Source organism: Camelus ferus, chromosome X (genome assembly GCF_009834535.1).
Source record: "Camelus ferus isolate YT-003-E chromosome X, BCGSAC_Cfer_1.0, whole genome shotgun sequence".
NCBI classification, from domain to species: domain Eukaryota; kingdom Metazoa; phylum Chordata; class Mammalia; order Artiodactyla; family Camelidae; genus Camelus; species Camelus ferus.
In genome coordinates this window covers 46,364,318-46,390,471 of record NC_045732.1, presented here as the reverse complement: position 1 = coordinate 46,390,471, position 26,154 = coordinate 46,364,318, and the positions used below count along the sequence as shown (strand labels likewise).

The 26,154-nt window shown below is 34.8% G+C and overlaps 1 protein-coding gene across 1 annotated transcript in view; it reads right to left on the bottom strand.

Annotated features, from left to right (window-relative positions):
* The window catches only part of LOC102514038 (testis-expressed protein 11), a 62,764-nt gene that overhangs the window by 22,847 nt on the left and 13,763 nt on the right, over positions 1-26,154 (bottom strand). Inside the window, exons 4-10 of the mRNA XM_032474671.1 lie at positions 25,046-25,131; positions 22,345-22,401; positions 19,676-19,716; positions 18,304-18,390; positions 16,812-16,882; positions 13,305-13,421; positions 1,629-1,701 (exon numbers count right to left, since the gene is read on the bottom strand). Of these exons, the coding sequence (XP_032330562.1) occupies positions 1,629-1,701; positions 13,305-13,421; positions 16,812-16,882; positions 18,304-18,390; positions 19,676-19,716; positions 22,345-22,401; positions 25,046-25,131 (532 nt within the window). The remainder of the gene's footprint in view (positions 1-1,628; positions 1,702-13,304; positions 13,422-16,811; positions 16,883-18,303; positions 18,391-19,675; positions 19,717-22,344; positions 22,402-25,045; positions 25,132-26,154) is intronic.

The following is a 26,154-nucleotide window of genomic DNA, read 5'->3' as shown; positions in this document are numbered from 1 at the left end:
CAGTAGTGTGTATCTGCAAATCCTGAACTCCCAATTTATCCCTCCACCCCACCCTTTCCCTCCGAACCACAAGTTTGTTTTCTATGTTTGAGTCTGTTTCTGTTTTGTAAATACGTTCATTTGTGTCATTTTAATAAGTTAATTTGTGTCATTTTTTCAGATTCCACATATGAGTGATATCACATGGTATTTTTCTTTTTCTGGCTTACTTCATTTAGTATGAAAATCTTTAAGTCCATCTATGCTGGAAATGGCATTAGTTTATTCTTTTTTAATGGCTGAGTAGTATTCCATTATATATATACATATATATATATACATATATATATATATATAAACAACTTTACCCAGTCATCTGTCTGACATACTTTTTAAATAAAAACCATTGAAGATATAAATTTTACTCAGTATTGCTTTAGCACTTTAGATTCTGTTATAAAGTATTATCATTATCATTATTCTCCAGATACTCTGTAGTTACTGTTTTTTTTTTTAATGTCCAAGTGGTCAAGGGTTTTGTTTCCTGATTACATTATTAATTTCTGGTTTTATTGCATTACAATCAAATAATGTCTGTTTTATTTCTGTGTCTTGGAATTTATTCAGATTTCTCTTGTGGTCAAATTTGTAAATGTTCAAAGGGCACATGAAAAGAAAATGAGTTTTCTATTTTCAGGCTATAGAGTATAGTTCTATTAAATCTTCCATACTAATGATGTTATTTAGGTATTCTCTGTCCTTTCTTTTTGTTGTTTTTATTCCTTTAAATGCCTGCCACAGATTGAGAGAGGTAAATTAAAATTTATATGTTTATGTTCTTATAATTCTTATAGTTTGATATCAGAATCCACCAAAGATATCACACATGTAACACACAAAATGATAAACCAATAATTTCTAAATATTAGGAAACCAAATTCATCAACATTTTAAAAATAATAATACACCATGACCAAATAGGGTTTACTCCAGAAATGCAACAATGACTTAATTTTGAGAAATTTATGATTATTATAATTCAATACAGAAAAACCATATGATTGTCTCTAGAAGCTGAAAAAGCATGTAATTCAATTCAATATTTACTGATTTTTTTTAAAAAAACTTCTAACTAAAACAGAAAACAGATGGATACAATCTAAAAAAGTCTATTTAAAGCTAAAAGCCAATACCATCCTCAATGAGAAAACAGAAGCAAGCTACTATATAACTTCAAAAGGTTTCCTACTATTTTGATTATTTCATAATAAAATGTTAATAGAATCTTATATTGTGGTTGTGGTTTGGAAGACTTTGTACCTTATATTTAGTCAGAGTTAAAACTTGATTAAATTAGATATTAAATCTAGTGACCTAAGAGCAATAATGTCACATTAAACAATGATGATCCTATTTTTATACTCAATACTATACTTCCATAAAAAGCAAGGTAAAAAATATTCTTATTCCAAGTAGTGTGCCAAAGAGTTAAAATACAGACATACAGTAGGGAAAAATCAGTTCTAAAGAACCATTCAACTGGTTATCAAGTATTGCAGTGGTACAAATTTCTGGTGATAAAAGACTAGGTTATTAAGATTTGAAACCCCCTTTATAACTGTGTTACCAAACTCCCAGTTTCACCATACCTGTTTCTTTCAGGAGATTCCAGATGTCTCTACATTTATGGATCTGCTGAAGTGCACGATTCAGTAACCTGGTCTATTTGGTAACAATGAAATGAGAAAATTAGTCTCAACCAAACAAAACTTAAAGCAAATAAAAATAATTTTATATCATTTTCATTAAAAACAGTTAAAAATAAATAACAGAAAAACAACAGCATAAACTAAGTATTTTAGAATTTATATATAAATACTGGCTTTTATTTTTACTTTTCCTTAATGTTCCAGGAAATTGAAGATTAAATAGAAAATCTTAAGTATTATCAATTTCTTTAATAATCTAGGACAGAAGAAAAAGCACTTCCAGAACAATGGAGTGAGGACATCCACAAATCCTCTCCCCAGCAAAACTACCATAATTGGTGAAAATTACAAACATAATCACGTAACATCAGAGAATTGCCCTAGAGTATATAGCAAATGGGGAAACATCTATTCCAGGAAACTACTAAGTCTCAGTAAGAACAGTGAGTACTTGTGGCAGGTAAGCCGTGATCTGCTCACCACCTGCCCCTAGCTCACTGTGATGTAAGTGTACTTTTAGGTGGGTGTGGCCAGAAGAAGATGGGGCTCACTCTACTCTCAGCTTCCAGGCTAGGTATGGCCAGAAGAGGCAAGCTGCCAGCACTTCTCACCCTCCTCTCCAAGATCTGTATTGCAGAAGCTCTATTATAAACAAGTACACCTGAGAAGCCTGGACTGCTCTTCTACCCAGTGCTATACCAGGCATAGCAAATTGAGAATACTGAGTCTCAATTGCATTTACCTTAGCTTGTTTATAGGATAGAGTTTCCATGCTGGGGGAGGTAAACTAAGAATGCTAGGAACTACAACTTCTGCCCAGACCCTGACTCAGAAAGCTGAGTTGTCACTCTGATACAAATGGGCCACTGTCCCTGCCTCTAGCTCCAAAACAGTGGTATAGAGTTTCTGCTTAGGAGGAGAGGTAGGTCATTAGAAGTGTGAGCTCTGTAGCTCACCCTAAGGGGACAGACTAACTGGAACAGGGCATGGGGAATTTTATGGCACTATTGAAAAATGAAGATTTTGGTGTGAGCAATTGAGAGGAGGTTGGTAACTCAATATTGACAAGCAAAACAGTAGACTGGCTAGTTGTTTACAGAGAAAACCAGGGGAAGAGAAAGCTAGGATCCCTACCCCTTTAAAGGGGTCTTACTTTAATTGGATCAGACAGTGGAGTAATTTATGCCAAAGAGCATTTTCAAACACACACACATACATGGAGCACTCACCTAGCAATTAGTCAAGACTTACATCTGTGTGTGATACCAGTAGAAGAAGACCAATCAGAAATAACCAGGAGATCACAGAAAGAGAGAATCAAAAATAACTCTGCTAAAACTACTTTCCTCTTCTTTGAGGGGAAGGGTCAGAGTGATTGCAAAGGAGAAGACTGTGATCTCTGAGGAGTGATATTAGAAGCTGTATCCTACTACACAGCTGGGGGAAATAGATTTCATTTAACTAGCCCAGCCAAGTCACTAAACTAATAATTAAGCAAATATTAACAACAAATCCCAGAGGGGGCAATTGGTATCCAAAGACGTGCCAATATATTGTGCAAAATGTCCAGTTTTCAACAAAAAATTATAAGATATGCAAAGAAACAGTAAACTATGACACATGCAAGAACAAAGTAGGCAATAGGAAGTGACTTTTAAAAGGTCCAATGTTGAAACTTAGAAGACACAGATTTCAAAGCAGCTATTTTAAATATGTTCAAACAACTAAAGGAAATCATGCTTAACGAAGGAAGTTACAATGACAATGTCAGGAAATAGACTCTTGATTTTAAAAAAGGCAGTGGGATAACATATTTAATGTGATAAAAGAAAATACTGATCAACCAAGGATCTAATATCCAGCAAAATAATCTTTCAGAACTGAAAGCAAAAAAAGAAATAAAAACAATTCCAAGAAAAACAAAAGCTGAGAGAATCTTTGTGCTAGCAGAACCATTTTGTAAAAAATGCTTTCAGGCTGAAAGAAAGTGATAACAGACAGTAATTTGAATCCAAATGAAAACACAGAGTACACTATGCAAAAGTAACTATGTAACTATAAAAGAGTATAAATATGTATTTCTTCTTTCTCCTCTTAACTGTTCTAAAAAAAAATTGTATAAAACTATACATAGTTTTTTCTAATACCTAACAGATATCCATAGACCATTTCATCAACCCAAGGAAAAAAATACATTCTTCTCAAGCATACATGGTACTTTATCCAGGACACACCATATGTTAGGACACAACACAAGCTTCAAATAAATTTAAAATAACGTGAAGTCACACAAAGTATGTATTCTGTCCACAGTGGGATAAGATTAGAAATCATAAGAGAATAGAATTTAAGAAACAAACACGTGGATATTAAACAACAGATTCCTATATAAATGATTCAAAGAAGAAATCACAATGAAAATTAGAAAATATTTTGAGATGAACAAAAAGGAAAAGAAACCTTATGGGATGCTGCTCAAGCTGTGTGCTATGATTTTAATGTGTGCCCCAAATTCATATGTTAAAATCAAAGCCCCAAAGGTGAAGGTATTAGTAGGTGAGGCCTTTGATAGATACTAAAGTCATAAGGGTGGAGCCCTCATATGTGAGATTTGCACCCTTTATAAGAAGTTTCAAAGAGATCCCTAGCCCTTTCCAACCATGTGAGGATACAGCAAGAAGGTAGCTGTGAACAAGGAAGAGAGCCCTCACCAGAAAATCCAACCATGCTGGCACCTTGATCTTGGACTTCTAGTCTCCAGAACTGTGAGAAATAAATTTCTGTTCTTTATAAGCTACCTAGTCTATTATGTTTTGTTATTGCAGCTTGAACAGACTAAGACAGAAAATTGGTACTGAGAGTGGGGTGCTGCTATAACAAATACCCCAAAATATGGAAGCAGCTTTGGAACTGAATAATGGATAGAGTCTAGAAGAGTTTGGAGGTGCATGCTAGAAAGTCTAAATTGCTGTGAATGTACTGTTCAGGGAAATTCTCTTGATGACCAAGAAAGAGGAGAGGAGAGCTGTAGATAAAGCCTCAATCTTCTTAGAGAATATCTAAGTGGCTGTGAACAGAATGTTGGTAGAAACATGGACAGCAATGGTCATTCTGATGAGGTCTTGGATGGGAATGAGGAACATTGGAAACTAGAGGAAAGGTCAACCATGTTAAAAAGTGGCAAAGAGCTTGGGTGAATTGTGTTTATGTTCCTAGTATTTTATTATTTTGGTGGGGGGTAGGTAATTAGGTTTGTTTGTTTAATGGAGGTACTGGGGATTGAATCCAGGACATCGCACATGTGTATGCACTCTACCACTGAGCTCTGCCTTCTCCCATCCAGTGTATTATAGAAGGTAAACACTTTATAAGTGATGAAATTGATATTTGGTTTAAGAAATTTCTAAGCAAAGTGCTGAAGAAGTGACTTGGTTTCTCTTGAATGCTTATAATAAAATGTGAGAAGAGAGAAATGATTTAGAGGTGGAATTGTTAATCAAAAATTAAGCAGAATTTCAAAATCTGGAAAATTCTCAGCCCATCAATATTTAAAGAAATTAGAAAGCCTGATAGGGAGAGAACCCCAAAGGTGTGGCTGAATTTGATAAGTAGGTTGCTGTGGATGGATTATCTCAACAGAAACTAAGAGCTATTCATTAAGACAACAGGGAGATTAGTCAGCCATCTAAACAGAAGCCAGGACCTACTGTCCAAGGCAAAGGAAGAATGAAATGACCCCCAAAAGCAGATGAGAGATCTTTGGGGCTGGATCTCCCACCACAGGCCTAGTGTGCAAGGGCCTGGAGGGCAGAAGAATTTCAAAAGAGGGGCCCACTGCTGCCCAGCGCTCTCACCTCCTAGGCTCTGCTCTTCAAATTCTGGCACCACTCTCCTCAGCTGTCCCAAGTGCAGCATGGGTGGTTGTGGTTGCCCCTCCAGAAGGCACAGGTTGCAAACCCCTTGAAGGCATCAGCTTGGTGCCTTCTCCCTAGTATGCAGAGTACAATAACTGGAGGTGTTGCTGCCCCTCCTTGATTTCAAAAGATGCCTCAGAGTCCCTCAGGGCCTGGGCAAAGAACCTCTGTAGGGGAGAGGCCACTGCAGAAAAGCCCCAGTAGGGCAATGCCCAGCAGAGCCTTCCACCGCAGACCCATAGAGCCATCTTGTGGGATTCCAGCCTGAACCTAACCTTGAGAGCTACAGCATAGACTGCACTTAGCAGAGCCATGCAGATGGAGTCTAGAGGCTTGAAGGCCCAACCTCAGCCCCAGTGGGTTCAAAATGTGAGGCACCAAGACAAGGAGGATTGTTTTCAAGCCTTGCAGTTTAATGTTGTTTTCTCCATTAGATTTTAGGCTTACCTGGGCCCTGTTACTCCTTTTTTTCCCCTTCTATTTCTTCCTTTTGGAATAGGAATGTCTATCCTATACCTGTTGCACCATTGTAATTTGGAAACATATAACTTGTTTGATTTCATAGGTTCACTGCTGGAGAGCAATCTGCCTTGAGTCTTACCCATATCTGGTTTAGAAGATATTTAGGTGAGACTTTAGACTTAGACTTCTGAGTCAATGCTGGAATGAGTTAAGATTTTGGGGGCTATTGGGGTAGAATGAATGCATTTTATATGAGAGAAGGGCATGAATTTTTGGGATCCAGGGATGGAATGATGTAGCTTGAATGTGTGCCCCCCAGATTCATATATTGAAATCTTAAGCCCCAAAAGTGAAGGTATTAGTAGGCGAAGCCTTTGGGATGTACCAAAGTCATGAAGTTGGAGCCCTTGTGAATGGGATTCATGTCTTGTAAAACAGGCTCCAGGGAGATCCCTAGCCCATTCCACCATGTGAGGACACAGTGAGAGGGTGTCAGCTATGAATCAGGAAGAGGGCCCTTACCAGATATGACCATGCTAACACCTTGATCTTGGACATGCAGCATCCATAACTGTGAGAAATAAATTCCTGTTCTTTATAAGCTACCCAGTTTGTGATATTTTAGTTACAGTGTCTCAAACAGGCTAAGACACGGTGCTTAGAGGAAAATTTATAGCTGTAAAAGCTGATATTACAAAAAGAGATCTCTCAAATCAATAACCTAAACTTAACCTCAAGAAACTGGAAAAAGAACAGCAAACTAAACCCTAAGCAATCAGAAGGGAGAAAATAATAAAGACTAGAATGAGAATGAATAAGATAGAGACTAGAAATATAGTAGAAAAAAATAAAAACAAAAGTTGGTTCTTGAAAAAGATCAACAAAATCGATAAACCTTTGCATACACTGACCAAGCAGAAAAAAGAGAAGACACAAATAAATAAAATTGGGAGTGAAAGAGGAGGCATCATTACCAATCTTACAGAAATAAGAAGGATGATTATAAGGGAATACTATGAACAATGTAAACCAACAAATTAGATAACTTAGATTGTAAAGGCAACATTTCTAGAAACATAAACTACTGAAACTGACTCAAAGAGAAATAGAAAATGTGAATAGACTATAAAAAGAAAGAAGTAAAAAAATTTATACTCTGAAAAGTACAAAATATTTTTGAAAAAAATTAAAGCCCTAAATAGATGGAAAGATAGCCCATGTTCATGGGTTAAAAGACAATATTATTAAGATTGCAATACTCTCCAAACTGATCTACACATTCAGTGCTATCCCTATCAAAATCCCAGATGGCTTCTTTTGCAGAAGTTGACAAGTTGCTGCTAACATTCATATGGAAATTCAAGGGACCCAGAATAGTCAAAACATTCTTGAAAAAGAAGAACAAAGTTAGAGGACTAACATATCTCTATTTCAAAACTTACTACAAAGCTACAGTAATCAATAGTATTGTCACAAGGACAGATATAGACATCAATGGAATAAAATTGAGGTGCTAGAAATAAACCTTCTCATTTATAGTCAATTGATTTTCAGTAAGGGTGCCAAAATAATTCAAAGGGGAAAAAAGAGTCTTCAAAAAATGGTGTTGGGTTTCTTCAACATGTCTGGTAAACCCACCACCAAGATCTTCAGGAAATGCAGCAGCAAAGATACGTAATTCTACAGTAGTAGTCAAGAGAACATTCTCACCTCATAAAGAAGAGAGTCCCAAGAAAACCAAAACAGAAGAGGATGAAACAAGTGAAGATGCTAACTGTCTTGCTTTGAGTGGACATGATAAAACAGAAACAAAGGAACAACTTGATACAGAGACAAATACAACTCAATCAGAAACCATTCAGACGACTTCTCTGTTGGCCTCTCAGAAAACATCCAGTACAGACCTTTCTGATACCCCTGCTCTCCCTGCAAATCCTATTCCTGTTATCAAGAATTCAATAAAACTGAGATTGAATCAGTAAAAACAACCTCAGGGGTCCATAAACAGCATCTGCCAACTCAACCTGTTGTCTTCAAATGCTAAAAAAGGAGAATGGAGGGTACAAGACTAGACATGACTGAAAATGGATTTAGGTTTTTTTTGTGACCTCCCTTACTGAGCTAAGCAGCACTTGATCGGAAGTCCAGGTTAGTATGTGAAGCCAAGAGTACTATTATCGTGTTAGCAACAGTTGCATTAACTATTTAAAAAAATTAGTGCCTTAAAAAAACCCCTCAAGTTCTATTTGTATCCATAATTGATATCTGGAGTGGGTTTATGCTTGATACATTGTTTGGAAAATTTGCAACACAAACTGGCATAAGAATTCCTTATTCTGATGATGCACTTTTATATATTTTTATTAGAAAGTAGAACTAGTTTTAGATTTTCAGCTTGATGGATTTTCATTTTCTCCTGAAGAATTTCCTCTACCATTAGTCTTCAAATTGGATGCATTATTTAAAAAAATTGGATGCTATTGTGCAGTGGTGTACTGTTATACTTCAGAGAAAGGATAAGAGTACATCTAGTTCAGTCTCTATGAGGTAGCTGTACCCTTAAAAACGAAACTTCAACTCTAGCGTATATATTTGACATTGAAAGGATAATTAGGAGATACTTTTTTTTTGATGGGGTCATGATTAAGAAATGATATTGGTTTTATTTATAGAATTGTTTAGAGTGCATACAAATCAGAGATCAGCCAGCAAATATTTTCCTTTGAGCTTATTAAAGCTCCATATTCTTTAGCCTTCAATCTATTTTCTTTGAAACAAAGCTTTTTGCTCCTTCCCCCTTCTTTTCCTTTCTCCCTTTTTGCTTGCATAAAGTAGGACTTACTTTACAAAAAACAAAATGCCAGTATTTTCATAAGCCATGATGTGAAACCAGTGACCCTGTGGCCACATGGCACAGAACACTAAATTTTGGTCCCATGGCTGAAACTGTATGGTGACTAAAATAATGCCTGTGAAACATGATATCTATCTTGAATGGCCAGTTGATCTCTAAATATGCAGAATTTTGTACACTCCACAGTAATCTTGTCTATAGTAAAGTTGATTTTCAATTTTAAATATGTGGGCAAAAGGCATTTTCTCCAAGAATTTTAAACTAAATTTTATTTTTAAACGGTTGACCAAAATTTGTCAGTAAATTTTACATGTAGAAACATTTTAAAATCATTTCTAGCAAGCACTTGACACCTAGTTAGCTCCCTACTCCTTTTTCATTTTATCTGTCAATAGCTTAAGAACTCCTTTCTTTAAAGAAATAATTCCTCATAATTAAGCAACAGAGCATTCATCTTTACAAAATATAAGGGATGCCGATGTTGATAAACTTAGCTATTTTTTCTTAATCTGGACAAAGCAGACCCAACATTTTTTCCTGATGAGCATGCTTTATGAATCCTCCATTGTGCTCCCTTCTGTCACACATACATTATTCATGTTAAAGTGAGGTTACTTAAAGACTTCCCCTATCCTTCTAAATTAATTTTCCAAATTTGGAGCATAGTCTTTTCCCCCTTAGGCGATGCATTAATTGAAGCTTTCTTTTCACCATACTTTAGAATGTTTAGTTCACACTGTTTCTACTTCCCACACCTTTGCTCCACACAGTCACCTTGCCCTCTTCTCACCACCTAAGAAAAAAAGATGGTCAAACTACCAGGTGAAGCATACAAGGTGTCTGTGTGTTTTGTGTAGCTTCAGAGTTAGATTGAAATTGCCAGGCATAGATTTAGTCTTGTCATTTTGTTTATACACTGGGGAAAGGATTCAGTTTATTAAACATCTCATGTAACTGTACTCAAGTTTTGCCAAGCTGGAAACTTGGACCTTTTCTGTGTAGTGACTTTTTAATTCTAGTTTTCATAACCTGGAGATCAGATTGTTGTTTTCACATGATGTACATAGTGTATCATGACTGGAGTTTGCTTTGTTTTATAGTATCTGTACTCCTTGTAACTTTAAACAGATGATGTACTTCTCCACTGAAAACACAGTAAAAAAAAAACAGCACAAGAAATGGTCTTAGGACAACTGGATATTTAAATGCAAACAAATAAAGAAGGACCACTATCTCATACCATACACAAAATTTAACTCAAAATGGATCATAGACCTAAATGTAAGAACTAAAAATATAAAAACTCTTAGAAGAAAACACAGGGGTGAAACTTCATGACCTTGGATTAGGCAATGGCCTTAGACATGACACCAAAAGCACAAATAACAACATAAATAAATAAAATGGGCAGCATCAAAATTAAAAATGTTTGTGAGTCAAAGGGCACTAGCAAGAAAGGGAAAAGGCAAACTACATAATGGGAGAGAATAACTGCAAATTGTATCTGATAACAGTTCATGTATATCAAGACTATATAAAGAACTAATAGAACTCAGTAATAAAAAGGCAAATAACCCTATTAAAATCGGAAAAAATCTGAATAGACATTTTCCAAAGAAGATACATAAATGGCAAATGAGCACATGAAAAGATGCTCAACAACTTTTGTCATTAGCCATCAGTCATGATATCATTAGTAATCAGGGAAATGAGACAGTATTTCATATTCAACTAGGATGGCCATAATCCAAAGGACATAATAGCCAGTGGTGGCAAGGAAGTGAAGAAAGTGGAACCCTCATCCAGTACTGGTGGAAATGTAAAATGATACAGCTGCTTTGGAAAATAGTCTGGCAATTCCTCAAATGATTAAACACAGAGTTACCACATGACCCAGTAGTTCCCCTCCTAGGTATATATTCAACAGAAATGAAAACACATCCATACAAAATTTGTACATGAAATTTTGTCACAGCATTATTCATAATAGCTGAAAACTGGAAAAAAACCAGTATCTATCAATGGATGAATAAATAAACAAAATGTGGTATATTCATACAATGTAGTATTATTCAGCCATAAAAAGGAATGAATTACTGACACATTTTGTAATATGGATGGACCTTCAAAATATTATTGAAAAATTACCAAAAAAGGACCCCATCAGAAAAGACTATAAATTGTATGATGACATTTATATGAAATATCCAGAATAGGCACATCTATTGAGAGAGAAAGTAGATTAGTGGTTGCCTAGGGCTGGTGGTATGGATGGGGAATGACTGCTAATGGATATGGGGGTTCTTTCTAGAATGATGAAAATGTTCTAAAATTAGATTGTGTTGATAGTTGTACAACTGTGAATATTCTAAAAATCATTAAAATGTATAATTTAAAATGGGTGAACTATAAGCTATGTAAATTATACCTCATAAGTCTGTTAAAAAATAATCTTGGACAGGGGTCAGAGTATGTTTTTGTAAAAGGCCAGACAACAAATATTTTAGGTTTTGCTAGCTACACGAAGTCTTTCACATATTTTTCTTTATTTTCATATACAGTCCTGTACAAATATAAAAACTACTCTTAACTTTCTTTCAGGCTTAGAAAAATAGGCTTGGGCCTGATTTGCCCAGTTAGTAGTATTTTATCCAATCCTCCACTAGGAAAAAGATGTGGTTCCTTGATAAGTTGTGATTACTACATATATTTTAAAGCACTCCTTACTTCCTCTAACTTATACTCTGAAGACTAGAGACAATGTTGATAGGAATATGAAGTCTGTCTATACTGCTTCATCATACACATATTTGGAAATACTCCAACTGATGAGGATTTAGAGAAAAAGGAACAGATGTAAATAATAGAATCCAACAAGTCTTCATTAGAGAGACAGAGCACCACAGCCTAATTCATAGGGACCAGACTAAGATGGAGAAAGGCAAAAGTGCATTTCCAATTATCTAAATATATATCCTTTCAAAAGCAAAGAAGATTATAAAAGGGTTACTAGTTTAGAGAGTTCTTAGGAAACATAAGGGTGTGCAAGAGACAGAACACATTTAAAAAAAAAAAGAACAGTGTTAGAAATGAACAAAATAATTAAGGACTGTACTTAAGAGTTTGTAAAATTTCCCTCATATCAATTTGATCTCTGTTCACTGAGATACATTTAACAAAGTCAGGACTACCAACTTAAAAGGGAACTTTAAAAAAGTTAAAAGCATTATGCAAAAACAATATGTTATTACTATTTTTTAGTAAAGCAAAAGGCTTTATTGAGAATAAAATTATATTACCCTTACTTGTTAAGAAGCAAACTGGTTGGTTTTGGTTTTGCTCTGAGGCACATAGATTCTTGTTTTTCCATCTTCTTTTACATGGAAAGGTTTCTAAAAAGAGTCCCCTTTACTCCTCAGGACAAGGAATGTCTTCTTTATCCCCAGTACCTAACAGAGTGCTTGATACTCGAATTTTTTTGAGTTGAACTCAGAAAGGGAAGAAAAAGGAAGGAAATTATGTTGGCAAAAATCTGGTGAGAGTTTGTTCCAGATTTGAAGAATCATATGAAAGAAGAGATTAACAATAGGAAGAGAATAAGCAGCATGAAAGATTTTATACCAATTAGAAAGAAAAGAAGCTGGTAAGTGTGGGAAATTGGGAAGTTTTCTTTGGGTAAGAGGGAAAATCAGAGAGATATATATCTTAAAATCACACAAAAATGCTAGTGGTGCAACTTGGTGGCAATTTTCTCAGCTTGAAAGAAGGAAGGTAAAGAACTAAAGAAAAACCAATATTCTGGTATACCGGAGAGTGAGATGTTGATGTTGGTATCTCCTAAAAGGGGGAAGGTTTAAACTGAGAGTGGAATTCAGGCAAAGGTAGGAATTCTGTCTTCTTGTTGATAAAACTGACTTAATGATAAAATATTTAAGGATGTGGGCCAAAGAAAGCAAAGGCAATTGAGTGAAGAAAAACAAGCCAACTAAATAATTTCAGATGGCTATCAGAGCTGTGGAAGCAGATGAGTTATTCCTTAGAGAATGTGTGAAAGGAAACAGAAATAGAGAAAACATTCCTATAGACTACATATGATCACAGGGAGATGATGAAGATAAAGAATATTTAAAAACAGATTTGGAAAGAGTGGTCAATGGGAATGGGGCATTTTCAAAGAAGAGATAATGAATATTTAAAAGAAGAAGCCAAGCCAAATGTGACTTTTCCTTAGGAAGGAATTAGCCATCACACATCTTTGAAATCAAGATGCTGCTAGAGTGGAAGAAAGGATTCTCTAAAGATAATCAAAAACTACTGCATCAGGGAAGGCAAGCATAACAAACAGCACACTGAACACTTATGTTTTCATTGAAGGTTGCACATTACCTGTTCAAAAGTTGTTGAAGCTTTTCTCCCTTGCTCTAGATCAACTGCAGCTGCCATAAGTAAACACGTTTTCTGTGCAATCAGAATTACTTGATCAGAAGGACAAAACTGGGACAGCTGATAAGAAATAACCAGAACATCAATGAATAGTAAGAATTCTGCCAGGTGAACACAAAACAATCAGAATGAAAATCAGCAACATCCTGTCTGAATGAGAAAATTCAGCTGGAAAAGCACATCTCTCCTTAAAAATGATACGGACTATCAAACTGATTTATGGTTTTAATTTTATATTACTTTCCATTGTTTTTTAGCACATTTCTAGAGATTAAGAAGCTTCATTTCTTCACAATTTCCCTATCTTTCCCAGTGACAAGTCCTGTCATTTGGCTCTGTATTTCTATCTAGTGATTTACCTCTTGGCTTACGTGGTAATTTCTAAGTGATTTTCTCCCTGGCAAATAGATTTCCCCTTTGCACTGAAAAGAGCCAAAATCAGTACATATATTGTCATGGTGAAAAAGACAGTGTCAAATCTTGACAGACATTAGGTATAACCTCATCATTAAACCTTTTCCTTCAGCTTTAGAAAAAACTCCCAGCTTTCTACTACAATAAAACTCTGGGCTACTTAGAATTCTAACATGGAATCCTACTAGTGCAATCACAAATGTCAAAACTAACACTAATTTATTTCACCGAATTAAACTGGCAATTATATCTAAACTTTCTCTCTTTTCTGATCAAAAAGAGCATTTTTATTAAAAGATGTTGGTAAGCAATTACATTATATGTAAATGTAACTATTATCTTATAAGTCAAAGGAATTATGCTTCAGGTAGTTTTTAGTTCAACTCAATAGCTAGCGGGGAAGGTATAGCTCAGTGGTAGAGCGCACACCTAGCATGCATGAGGTCCTGGGTTCAATCTCCAGTACCTCCATTAAAACAAAAAATAAATAGACAGAGAATACAGACTTGTGGTTGCCAGGGGGGTGGAGGGTGGGAAGGGATAGACTGGGATTTCAAAATTGTAGAATAAACAAGGTTACACTGTATAGCACAGGGAAATATACACAAAATGTTATGATAACTCAGAGAGAAAAAAATGTGACAATGAGTGTGTATATGTCCATGAATGACTGAAAAATTGTGCTGAACACTGGAATTTGACACAACATTGTAAAATGATTATAAATCAATAAAAAATGTTATAAAAAAACAAAAAATAAATAAATTTAATTATCTAAAAAGAAAAAATAAGGTGGGGCGATTATGGCTTAAGTGGTTCAATCCCCAGTACCTCCTCAAAAAATAAATAAATCTAATTACCTACCCCCTCCACTGCCAAAATAAAAAAAAATAAAAAATAACAAAAAATTAAAAAAAAAATTTAAAAAGAAATAGCTAGTAAACATTCCTATTATTACACAGTGGTCTAATTCTTTTATTCCATAATTTTTTAAAGAAAGAAAGAAAAAGTGTATAAAATAAGAGAATGGGGACATAATTACACACACAGTAGTTATTAAAATTTGCTTAGTTCTCTACCAATATCCATATATGTGGATAAAATTGATAATTTTCAAGAAATAATAAATACCAAAAATTACCCCAAACAAGATAGAAAATTTAAGGAGGCCAGTTACCATGGGGAAAGAAAGTTAAAAAGCTTCCTACCCACTCTCCCAATTCATCAGGCACATATGGTTTCACAGATGAATCATCCCAGCAAACATTAAAAGTGCATGTAACTTTAACATTTAATATTTGAACAAATGTTTCATATTAATTAAAACAAAAATATTTTAGCTGAACTGATACTTACTGATTGATTGATTGAAGTATAGTCAGATTACAATGTTGTGTCAATTTCTGGTGCACAGCATAATGTTTCAGTCATACATATATATACATATATTCCTTTTCATATTCTTTTTCATTATAGGTTACTACAAGATATTGAATATAGTTTCCTGTGCTATACAGAGGAAACTTGTTGTTTATCTATTTTATATATGGTAGCTAGTATCTGTAAATCTGGAACTCCCAATTTATCCCTTCCCACCCCCTATCCTGTCTGGTAAATATAAGTTTATTTACTATGTCTGTGAGTCTGTTTCTGTTTTGTAAATAAATTCATTTTTTTAGATTCCACATACGAGTGATGTTATATGATATTTTTCTTTCTCTTTCTGGCTTACTTCATTTAGAATGACGATCTCCAGGTCCATCCACGTTGCTGCAAATGGCATTATTTTATTCTTTTTTATGGCTGAGTAGTATTCCATTGTATAACCATATCACAATTTCTTTATCCAGTCATCTGTCGATGCACATTTAGATTGTTTCCATGTCTTGGCTATGGTAAATAGTACTGCTATGAACTTTGGGGTGCATGTATCTTTTCTAATTAGAGTTTCCTCTAGATATATGCCTAAGAGTGGGATTGCTGGATCATATGGTAAGTCTAATCTCCACATTGTTTTCCATAATGGCTGCACCAAACTACATTCTCACCAACAGAGTAGGAAGGTTCCCTTTTCTCCACACCCTCTCCAGCATTTATCGGTTGTGGACTTTTGAATGATGTCCCTGACTGGTGGAGAGGTGATACCTCACTGTAGTTTTGATTTGCATTTCTCTGATAATTAGTAATACTGAGCATTTTTTCACTATATCCAAACTTTCAAAGATTATATCTTAATCTCCCCAAATATTTAATGATAATAATCATCAGCATCATTTAAGTAATAGCATTCTCTCTATATCTCAGGTAATTCATACATAAGATGAGAGTTATGCTAGATTATCTCTGTAGTTTTTTCCAGTTCTAAAACTCTTGACATTTAATCTATCTCATCATATCAGACTGTGTACTATTGAATGTGTATGAGGGATATTCTTTACCCCTTCTCCTTCATTCTCTCATCAATACTTGCTTTTCTTTCTGGCATTTAACCTCTACCTTTGAGGCTAACAACTATTTTAAAATGCTTATAATTGCAAAATAAGCTCACAAATCCTTACACACAGAACTTGCTCTTGGAAAAATTATAAAGTAGGTCCAAGCTTCTTAGCATCCTTTTAACCTCCAGTTGTCCCTGGATACCTATTCTATATTCCTACAGCCTTACAACGATAACCCTTCCTAATGTTTTGGTAATTGACAATTTCTTAGAGTATTCTCTCCTAAAGATAGTTATATTTTGATATAAGACTCTGGGAGACTGAAATTCCTTCAAAGCAAAGGAATAAGTCTCTTATGGTAGAACTTTAGGCTCCATAATGGTTGTGTGTGGTATTTTGGTATGAGTAGAACTGCCTCATGTTCTCATATTATACCCTATGGGTATCAAGTTCTCCTTAGGCCATTCCTGCTTAAATATATATTAAAAGTTCCTAGATTAAAAGCCAACCTCACTTTATACTAACCCCTTGACTATAGCCATAGTGGCCTTATCCTTGTTGTGGTTCATATATGAGATACTTGTTAGAAGAGACTTACCTTATAAGAAAGTATGAAAAACTCTCTCATTGTCACTGGGTCTTTGTCACATTGCACAGCTAGGTTCCAAGCTGAAAGTTAACATGAAATAATAGAATTATTAAAATCTACTATTTAATCTGTATCATTATAATCTCTACTACCTACGTCATTAATTAACATACTAATGAAGGGTTTCTCAGGGGTTAAAAAAGCTAACATTAGGTTTTCAAAGAAATTTTTTCCAGGTAAACTTAGAGACTTGTATCACTTCTAATCTTCAATTCTAGGACAATGACCAATGAAGGCAGTGATGAATTTTTTTAAATTGAGGACATACAATAAATCTTAGTTGGCAAAAATCCATCTAAAAAATGATCACATCGAGGAGTTCACCAATTTCAACTGGTGAAAGAAAGTTAAAATTCAGGAAAGAACAGATACACTAGAATCAAAGTTTGAGGAAAACTGATGGGAAGAGTCACATCTTTCATAGAGCAGTGGAAGCCCCCATTAGGCAACATTTTCAGCATGATCTTTACCTTGGAAAATCAAAATCAAAATTGGAAAATAACTTTTCAAACTTCCAAAATGTCAAAATCATTAACTCTATAGTTTAAATGTTTATTTTCTATTATTTGCATAAGTTTCCTAGAAGCAGACTGCTAATATCTACCCCCTATACTCCTAGATTAGAGCCCCAGTAAACCCCATAAAGCAGAAAAAGGTCCATTAGAACCAGTTTACTTTGTGACATTGCTGCTTAATAAAGCTCTTGCTTCTTATTACTGTAGTAACAAACTGCTTCCACATTTTCGTAAACATTTTTATTGAAATAGAACCTATATAAATTACCCAACTCATAATTGTACAGCTTGAATTTTCCCAAAGTATATATATCCACGTAACCAATCCAGATCAAGAAAGAATTTGATTGTTAACAGAAACACAGAAGTAACCCCACCAACCCTCTTAAAGTACAACTCTTTTCAATGGTAACTACTATCCTGAGTTCTAACACCATAAATTAGTTTTGCCTGTTTTTGTTTTTGTTTTACTATATATAAATGAAACCATGCCGTATATACTCAAATGTCTGGCTTCTTTTGCCCATTATTTTTGTGAGATTCATTCATATTGTTGCATGTAGTTTATTTTTGGTGAATCACATTTAGAGGTAAACTGGGCATTCTACACCAAGTTTAGGAGCATAACCTTGGGAATTCGCAGTTTAATTCATCATTTTATTCTTAGATCCATTTCCATAGAAAAGGAAGAAAATTAATATTTAGTAAGTACCTACTATGTCTCAGGTACATATACTGTTTCATTTAAAACCCTTAATAGCCCTATGAAGTATGTATAATTGTTCCTGTTTTAGAAATAATGAAAATGAGATTAAGCACGTTATCCTTGTACCCAGAGATACAAATGAAAGAGACAGAATTTGAACCCACATCTGCCTGATTCTACCACCTCACTATGTTCCCATAGCCACAGAATTTCCTTTTACCTATTTTTCGAAACCAATGAGCTTCATTAGTCCTTGAATCTGAAGTCAGGAGTTCTCCATCAAAATACTGAGCAAGTTTCAGGAGTGCTGTATCAAATAGGAAAATTTGATATTGAGGTCTTTTATTTTATACTGTAGCAAAGTTGTTAATCCTGCTTTAAAAACAGTCAAACATGAGTCTGAATTTAGAAAGTTCTTTTTTATGTGTGTGCATGGGTGCATACCAAAAGTAATTAAAATGACAAAAAGCATTACCAACCTCCAAGGAGCTGTTAACACAAACTTTGGGGAACAAACACATCTTTGGAGAGGTTTATAATTTTAATTAGAGTAATCATTCACCACCTGAGGTAGAAAGATATGATTTACGTGTAACGAAATAAAGAATAGGAATAATCATTTGAAAAACTGTAATGGAGACTGAGAATTGGAAGAGTATTAATAGGTTGGCATAATATTTACTGAACTCCCACAGCAAAGCAAAGCACAGCACAGAACCAGAATGTGTTGTCATTATCAGAAAGCATTTATTACATACCCATGTGCCCTTCTGAGAGATAAGAATGCCAACCAGAAAACCTTTTCTCTTGAAAAGCTTTGGTTTCTAAACCACTTTACTACATTTAACACCCTGTTGACAGGTATTTGATGTATAAAATTGAACTACTGCAATAAATGGAATAGAATTTCTAAGACATGGGCTTTTTGGTGTGTTTTATGCATAAGAAAATAGGTACGTGGGCAGTAGAAATAGGAAGACCTACTAGGCAAAAGGCACACTACAAAAGAAAGCATGGAGTTGGAAAAAGGAATGCGATATAGCTAGGAGGTTAGACAAGGAAGAATTTTAGTAGATAGAGGAGATGACACAGACCTGGATGGATAGATGACAGATTCAAAATAACAGAATAAACAATCTGAATTTGATTCAGATAATATGAAAATTAGCAGGGTTCAGAATATTTTTATTTGACTTGATCCTTTTTCACCTTTCAATTCCTAGGTTAGGACCAAGTGGCAATAAAGGTGGAAAGGAGGGAGGGAGGGGAGGAGGGAAGGAGGGAAGGAAGGAAGGAAGGAAGGAAGGAAGGAAGGAAGGAAGGAAGGAAATGTCTTTAAAACAAATTGGAATTAAAAACTGAAATCAGTTTTTTAAATTAAATTATAAACTGAAATCAGTTTTTTAAATTAAATTAAAAACTGAGACCGTGAAGACAAACTTTTCTCTGATTGTAAATAAAGAAACCAGGTAGACTGCAGTGGCAAACGTTAATAAAAAAGCATGAAGCCTGAGCCAGTGTGCTCAGTGTACTTGCAGAATTTAATAGAAGAGGCAAGATGAAGGGATAAAAATAACTAAGGAGATATTTACCTGTATTCAAGCAAGTCAAAAGTCTATTCATTTCTTTCTTTCTAAAAAATAAAGAAAAGAGTGTTTTCCTACTGTTCCAAAGCTTTACTACAGAAAAGTACTAAAAAGAGACTTTTATTTGTGCCTGAGAGCAGCTCAAGGAGAATGCAAAATTGTGAAGTTTGTCATTCAAAGCTCCAAACTATCATTTCAACACTGTTTATCCCCACTACAGGATACTGTTTCTCATCCCCAGTGTCCTCATATTATTTCTCTCTTCCCCTTCTACACCTACTCTTGAGCAAAGGATTTCAATGACTGATACATTTTTTTAACATTTTTTTTTATTGAGTTAAAGTCATTTTACAATGTTGTGTCAAATTCCAGTGTAGAACATAATTTTTCAGTTATACATGAACATATATATATATTCATTGTCACATTTTTTTTCACTGAGAGCTACCATAAGATCTTGTATATATTTCCCTGTGCTATACAGTATAATCTTGTTTATCTATTCTACATTTTGAAATCCCAGTCTGTCCCTTCCCACCCCTCCGCCACCTTGGCAACCACAAGTTTGTATTCCGTGTCTGTGAGTCTGTTTCTGTTTCGTATTTATGTTTTGTTTTGTTTTTGTTTCTTTTTTTTTAAATTCCACATATGAGCGATCTCATATGGTATTTTTCTTTCTCTTTCTGGCTTACTTCATTTAGAATGGCATTCTCCAGGAACATACATGTTGCTGCAAATGGCATTTTTGTGGCTGAATAGTATTCCATTGTATAAATTATACCACATCTTCTTTATCTAGTCCATCAACAGATGACTGATAAGGTTTTATAATACAGGGTCACAGAATCTGAGACCAGGTAGTGATCTTTGTGATTCTAAAGCTTTTTTTTCAAAAGGGGTAACTGGAACCTGTGTTTCAAATAAAATGTTATAAAAGCCTAATATACAAGAAGAGATAAAAGTGCAGCTGCTCTGGTTGAACCAGTGGTGGGTAGAGGCCTAGAGCCTCAGTTTCCTAGAAGTCCCTGAGGAAGTGCCCAGAATTTCCAGAGTCTTAAGGAATAGTTTTAAAACCACTTGACCAGACCCTTCATTTTACAGATGAGGAAACAGATCTGGAAACAGGGAATGATTTGTCTAAGGCCACGAAATAAATGACAATACCAATTCTACTACCCAGGTTTCTTGACCCTTTGTCAAGCTTCTTTAGGGGGTATATAAATTTTAACAGAGAAAAACATCCCATTATGCATAAACAAAGGAATGAATACGGAAATATTGGCAATCTCAACTAAGGAAGTTTATAGGAAGTAGGGTAGAGCATACCATAAGACTGGCCTTATCATGAGAATGTCTAGTATTATATAATAAAGACTGTGCTTCGGGAAAAGTAGCAGCTTTCTTAGGGATAAATATTAAACATTGCTTTATATAAAGTAATTGTTCACAGTAAATTTTATTAATCTGAATTTAAAGCTGAGCTAAAGTTGACTTCTTCACTATTTAATTCAGTGACTATATAAAATAGTCTAGGAAGGGTCCATTAATGCAAATAAATAGTATAAATAAGATTGAGGACATGAAAAGGGATGTACAGTCTATTTAAGAGACAAATTGCTTTCAAAAATTTTAGCATACAAGTTTTAATACTTAGGTAGATCCTGCTAACTGAAAACCATGAGAGTTTTAAAACAGAACAGAACTTTAGATATTATCCAGTTGAGCTTCTTTTATTTAATAGATAAAGAAAATAAAGCTTAGAGAAGTTAAATAAGTTGTTATTGCTTAAGGTAAACCAGAAGTTAGTGAATATCTTCATAATGGATTCATAGCACCTGTACAGAAGGGGCAAAACTTATCATATGTGTTTGGGGAAAATTTGTATTATGAAAAAAAGTTATGTCATTAATCCAATATTATCTCAGCCTGAGATAGTTTCCAAAGATTTAACTAAAAAATATATTGCCTCCAGGTACAAATATACAAAGCAAATACAAAGTAATGATACACGATTACAGAGTTTTTGTCCAAGCAGAGAAAATAGAGATGGTGATATTTCTCTAAAAGTTATCCCTAATCAAGACTTTGAATAGAGTTTTCTTTCAAATCATTAGGAGCAAGTGAATTTTGTGAATGAAAAATTGGTGACCCAATTCTTCCACAAATTAAGTTCTTGTTATCTTAAGCCATAGAATCTGTGAGCAGAAACATATCTGAATACTCCCAGCTGAGCTGATACAGAATCAAAATCAAGAAGCCAACCAGGTTATGTGTTTCTGTGAGAAAGTAGGAGATATGTCTATATTTAAGTCTCCTGTTAGGAAAGGGGAAACAGAAGCAATATCATAATGAAATCATAGCTAACATTATTGAGGGTGTGGTAAGTGCCTGACACTCTTCTAAGTGCTTTATATGTATTTATTCATTGAGTCATCACAGCAACCGCATAAGGTAGGTACTATTATTATTCCTATTTTACAGATGGGGAAACAGAAGCCCCGGTTACACATGTAATAAGTGGCAGAGCCAAAATATGAACTCAGGAAGACTGGCCCCAGAGCCTATACTGACCTTACCCATTATACTATACATCTCTCAATAAAAGGTTTCTAGCGAAAGTTGTTAATATTTTTTTCTAATGGCGAATACATCATTTATGTTGAACTATAACTTACTTATTTTCAGATTCTGGTATTTGAGGAATGTTTGGAAGAACAAGACGAAATAGATACCTGTATGATAAAGTAATATAAAAAGTGATACTTAGGAAGAAATATGTGAAAGAATATATACCAAGTTATTAATCTTGATTACCCCAGGAGGCAGAAGTCAGAAAAGAGAGGGTAAGGAGGAGGTTAATTATTTTATTTATAGATCTTTGTATGTCTTAATGATTGCAATGAAAACATACCAATTTTGTAACTTTGGAAGAATTATTTAATAAATAATTTTAAAACAAAAGAGTTGCTTATGACAAATTCTGAAATAGTTCCGCAGTTTATATCATTGCCCAAGTCACCTGCTGGAACATCAAGTATAGTATACAAGTTTGTATATTTTTCTTTCTATAAGGGAACCCGGAACTGACTTTTGTGTTCCACATAAACTAGGATGAGTATTTTTTGAAGGGATCTGGCAGCATAATAACAAACTGACAAAATAAGGTAATTTGTAAAGTTTCAAATCCTAAAAATCTTTTTTAAAAAATCATCTATCCTGAATGATTTTAGATATTTATCTCACTGAAAGGTATGTAAGTATCTCAAGACTCCTTCTTATACTCAAGACTCCTTCTTTGACTCCATTTCCCTTCAGAAGTGTGACCTCAAGTGTCATTGACCAACAGAAGAATTAACAAAGAACACTTCTGGTTTCCAATTTTTCCCACTGGCACATTCTCAGCCATATCATTAGGAGTTATATTGTAACCTCACCCTCCTCTATATCTCACTATTGTGTGTAAAAGTTCCCCTTCAATAAACGATTTTCCTTCATAGAAAGAGCAAAAGGGAAAGATTAGGTTCAATTGATATCTTTTTTTTACTTTAAGCATCCCTACCAAATTTCCAATGACATTTTTCACAGAAATAGGAAAAAAATCTTAAAATTTATATGGAACCACCACAGACCTCAAACAGCCAAAGCAAACTTGAGAAAGAAGAACAAAGCTAGAGCCATCACATTTCTTGATTTCAAACTATACTACAAAGCTATAGCAATCAAAACAGCATGGTACTGGCATAAAAACAGACCAATGAACTAGAATAGGGCCCAGAAATAAACCCATATACACCTTCAATTTATATTTGATAAGGGAGCCAAGAATATCTGGGGGAAAGACAGTCTTTTCAATAAGTGGTGCTGGGAAAACTGGATATCCATATACAAAATAATGAAACTGGACCTCTGTCTTATACTTACTCAGAAAAACTAACTCAAAATGGATTAAAGACTTAAGTATAAAACCTGAAACCATAAAACTCTTAGAAGAAAGCACAGGGGAATAGCTCCTTGACAATGATTTTTTTGGATACAACATCCAATACACAAGCAATAAAAGCAAAAATAAACAAGTGGGGCTACATCAAAGTAAAAAGATTCTTCACAGCAAAGGGAACTATCAAAAACAAAAAAAAGGCAACCTATGGAATGGGGAAAAATACTTGTAAACAATATATCTTATAAGGGGTTAATATCCATAATATTTAAGGAACTCCTACAACTCAAAAGCAAAAAACAAATAATCTGATTAAAAAATAGGCAGAGGACCTGAGTAGACATTTTTCTAAAGAAGATATCCAAATGGCCAACAGATACATGAAAAGGTGCTCAATATCACTAATCATCAGGGAAACGCAAATCAAAACCACAGTGAGATATCACCTCACACATGTTACAGTGGCTATTATCAAAAAGACAAGAGATAATAAGTGTTGGCAAAGATACAGAGAAAAGGGAGCCTTAGTGCACTGCTCATAGGAATGCACATTGGTACGGCCACTGTGGAAAACAGCATGGAGGTACCTCAAAAATTTAAAACAGAACTTCCATACAACCCAGAAATCCCACTTCTGGGTATATATATAAAGAAAAGGAGGTCACTATCTCGAAGAGATACCTGCACCCCCCAGGTTCATTGCAGCATTATTCACAATAGCCAAGACATGGAAACAACCTAAGTGTCCATCAGTAGAGGAATGAATAAAGAAAATGTAGTATGTGTACACATACACACACACACACACACACACACACACACACTAGCATATTATTCAACCATACAAAAGAAACTAATCCTACCTTTTGTGACAACATGGATTGAAGGCACTGTGCTAAGTGAAATAAGTCAGACAGACAAGGACAAATACTGTAATATCTCACTTATATATGGAATATCTTTAAAAAAGAAAAAAGAAAGCCATTTGCATACGGTAGAATGGTGATTGCCAGGGCCTGTGGGTGGAAAAAACAGGGAGATGTTGGTCGAATGGGATAAACTTCCAGTTATAAGATGGAGATCTAATGTACAGCATGGTGACTATAGTTAATAATACTGTATGATATACTTGAAAGTTGCTAAGAGAGTAAATCTTAAATGTCCTCATCACGCACAATGTATAATTTTGTAAAGTGTGGATGTCTTATTGTGCTAACCATGTCACAATATAAATGTGTGTCAGATCACCAGGTTGTATTCCTTAACTTACACAACATCATTTGTCAATTGTATCTCAATAAAGGTGGAAAAAACCCCCGATAATATTGTAGACATTGACTCAGCCTGATCCCATCAGCACTATTTTCGCAAAGTTTACAAACCAAGAGTAAGATGAATAAATGAAATCCTTTCACATTTATGGGATGTGGATTACTTACTTTAAAGCTGTAAGAACTTGTTGTGGGTCTTCTGAATATTGAGCTAAATATTCCAAAGCTTTTCCTGCCACAATTTGCTGTTCATTCTAAAAAGGACAAATATAATACGTAAGTTATACCTCAAAGTGATACTTACAAAATGTTGTCTATATTCCTGTCCATTAAGGGCAAGAAAAAAATCTAAACTTGTTCATTTTGTGCTCTCAAAGGAGTTAACCACAAGATGGTAGAATGAAAATACACCTCATTGACAAAAACAGAACAGGTTCATGTTGACCTCAGAAACCCATTCCTCTCAGAAATCCATAAACACTCACATACTTGCCAACATTACCTTGAATTCACTAGGACTAATCTTATTGTGCCTGTTTATCAGTAGTAACCAAAAGAACCCCAGACTCTGAGGTCACTCTCATTTCTAGCACCCTAATTCACATAAGGCTCTGTAAATCCCTTTTGTCCTCTTTTATCATTTCTCCCCAACTCCTCCAACCCTTCCACTATGCTTTCTGAAATTCAGTCCATTATCAGCAAAATCTCCTCTATGAGCAGCCTCTTCCTGGAAAGTTCCCTCCACATTCTTCATCTAATGGAAATCTACGTTTCTCCAAGGATACTGCTTCTATCGAAGCCCTCTCAAGTAGTGGCTGTTTTTCTCTCATCTCCCTTCTACCCCTAGACCTAGAGATGAAGTAGGCCTCATTTTTGCTCTTCATTGCTGTTTTAAAAATTATTCTCTCTTCTTCTTCCCTAAAATCACCAGCTTTGAATTTCCTGTTATCAGACTATATTGCCCACTATCCCTCATTGTTATGGTGAACTACCAGCTCTCAGGCCATTTCTTTTCTTTTCTTTTCTTTTCTTTTTTCTTTTTTTCCCTCAGGATGAGGGTGGTAATTAGGTTTGTTTGTTTGTTTGTTTGTTTGTTTGATTTTAGAGGAGGTACTGGGGATTGAACTCAGGACCTTGTGCATGCTAAGTATGCGCTCTACCGCTTGAGGTATACCCTTTCCCCTTCAGACCATTTCTTCTTATTTCTTGATGATTTATCTACTGTTCACAGTTATTTTTTCCAAATGCTACTCCAGTGTTAAGTTTTGGCATTTTCA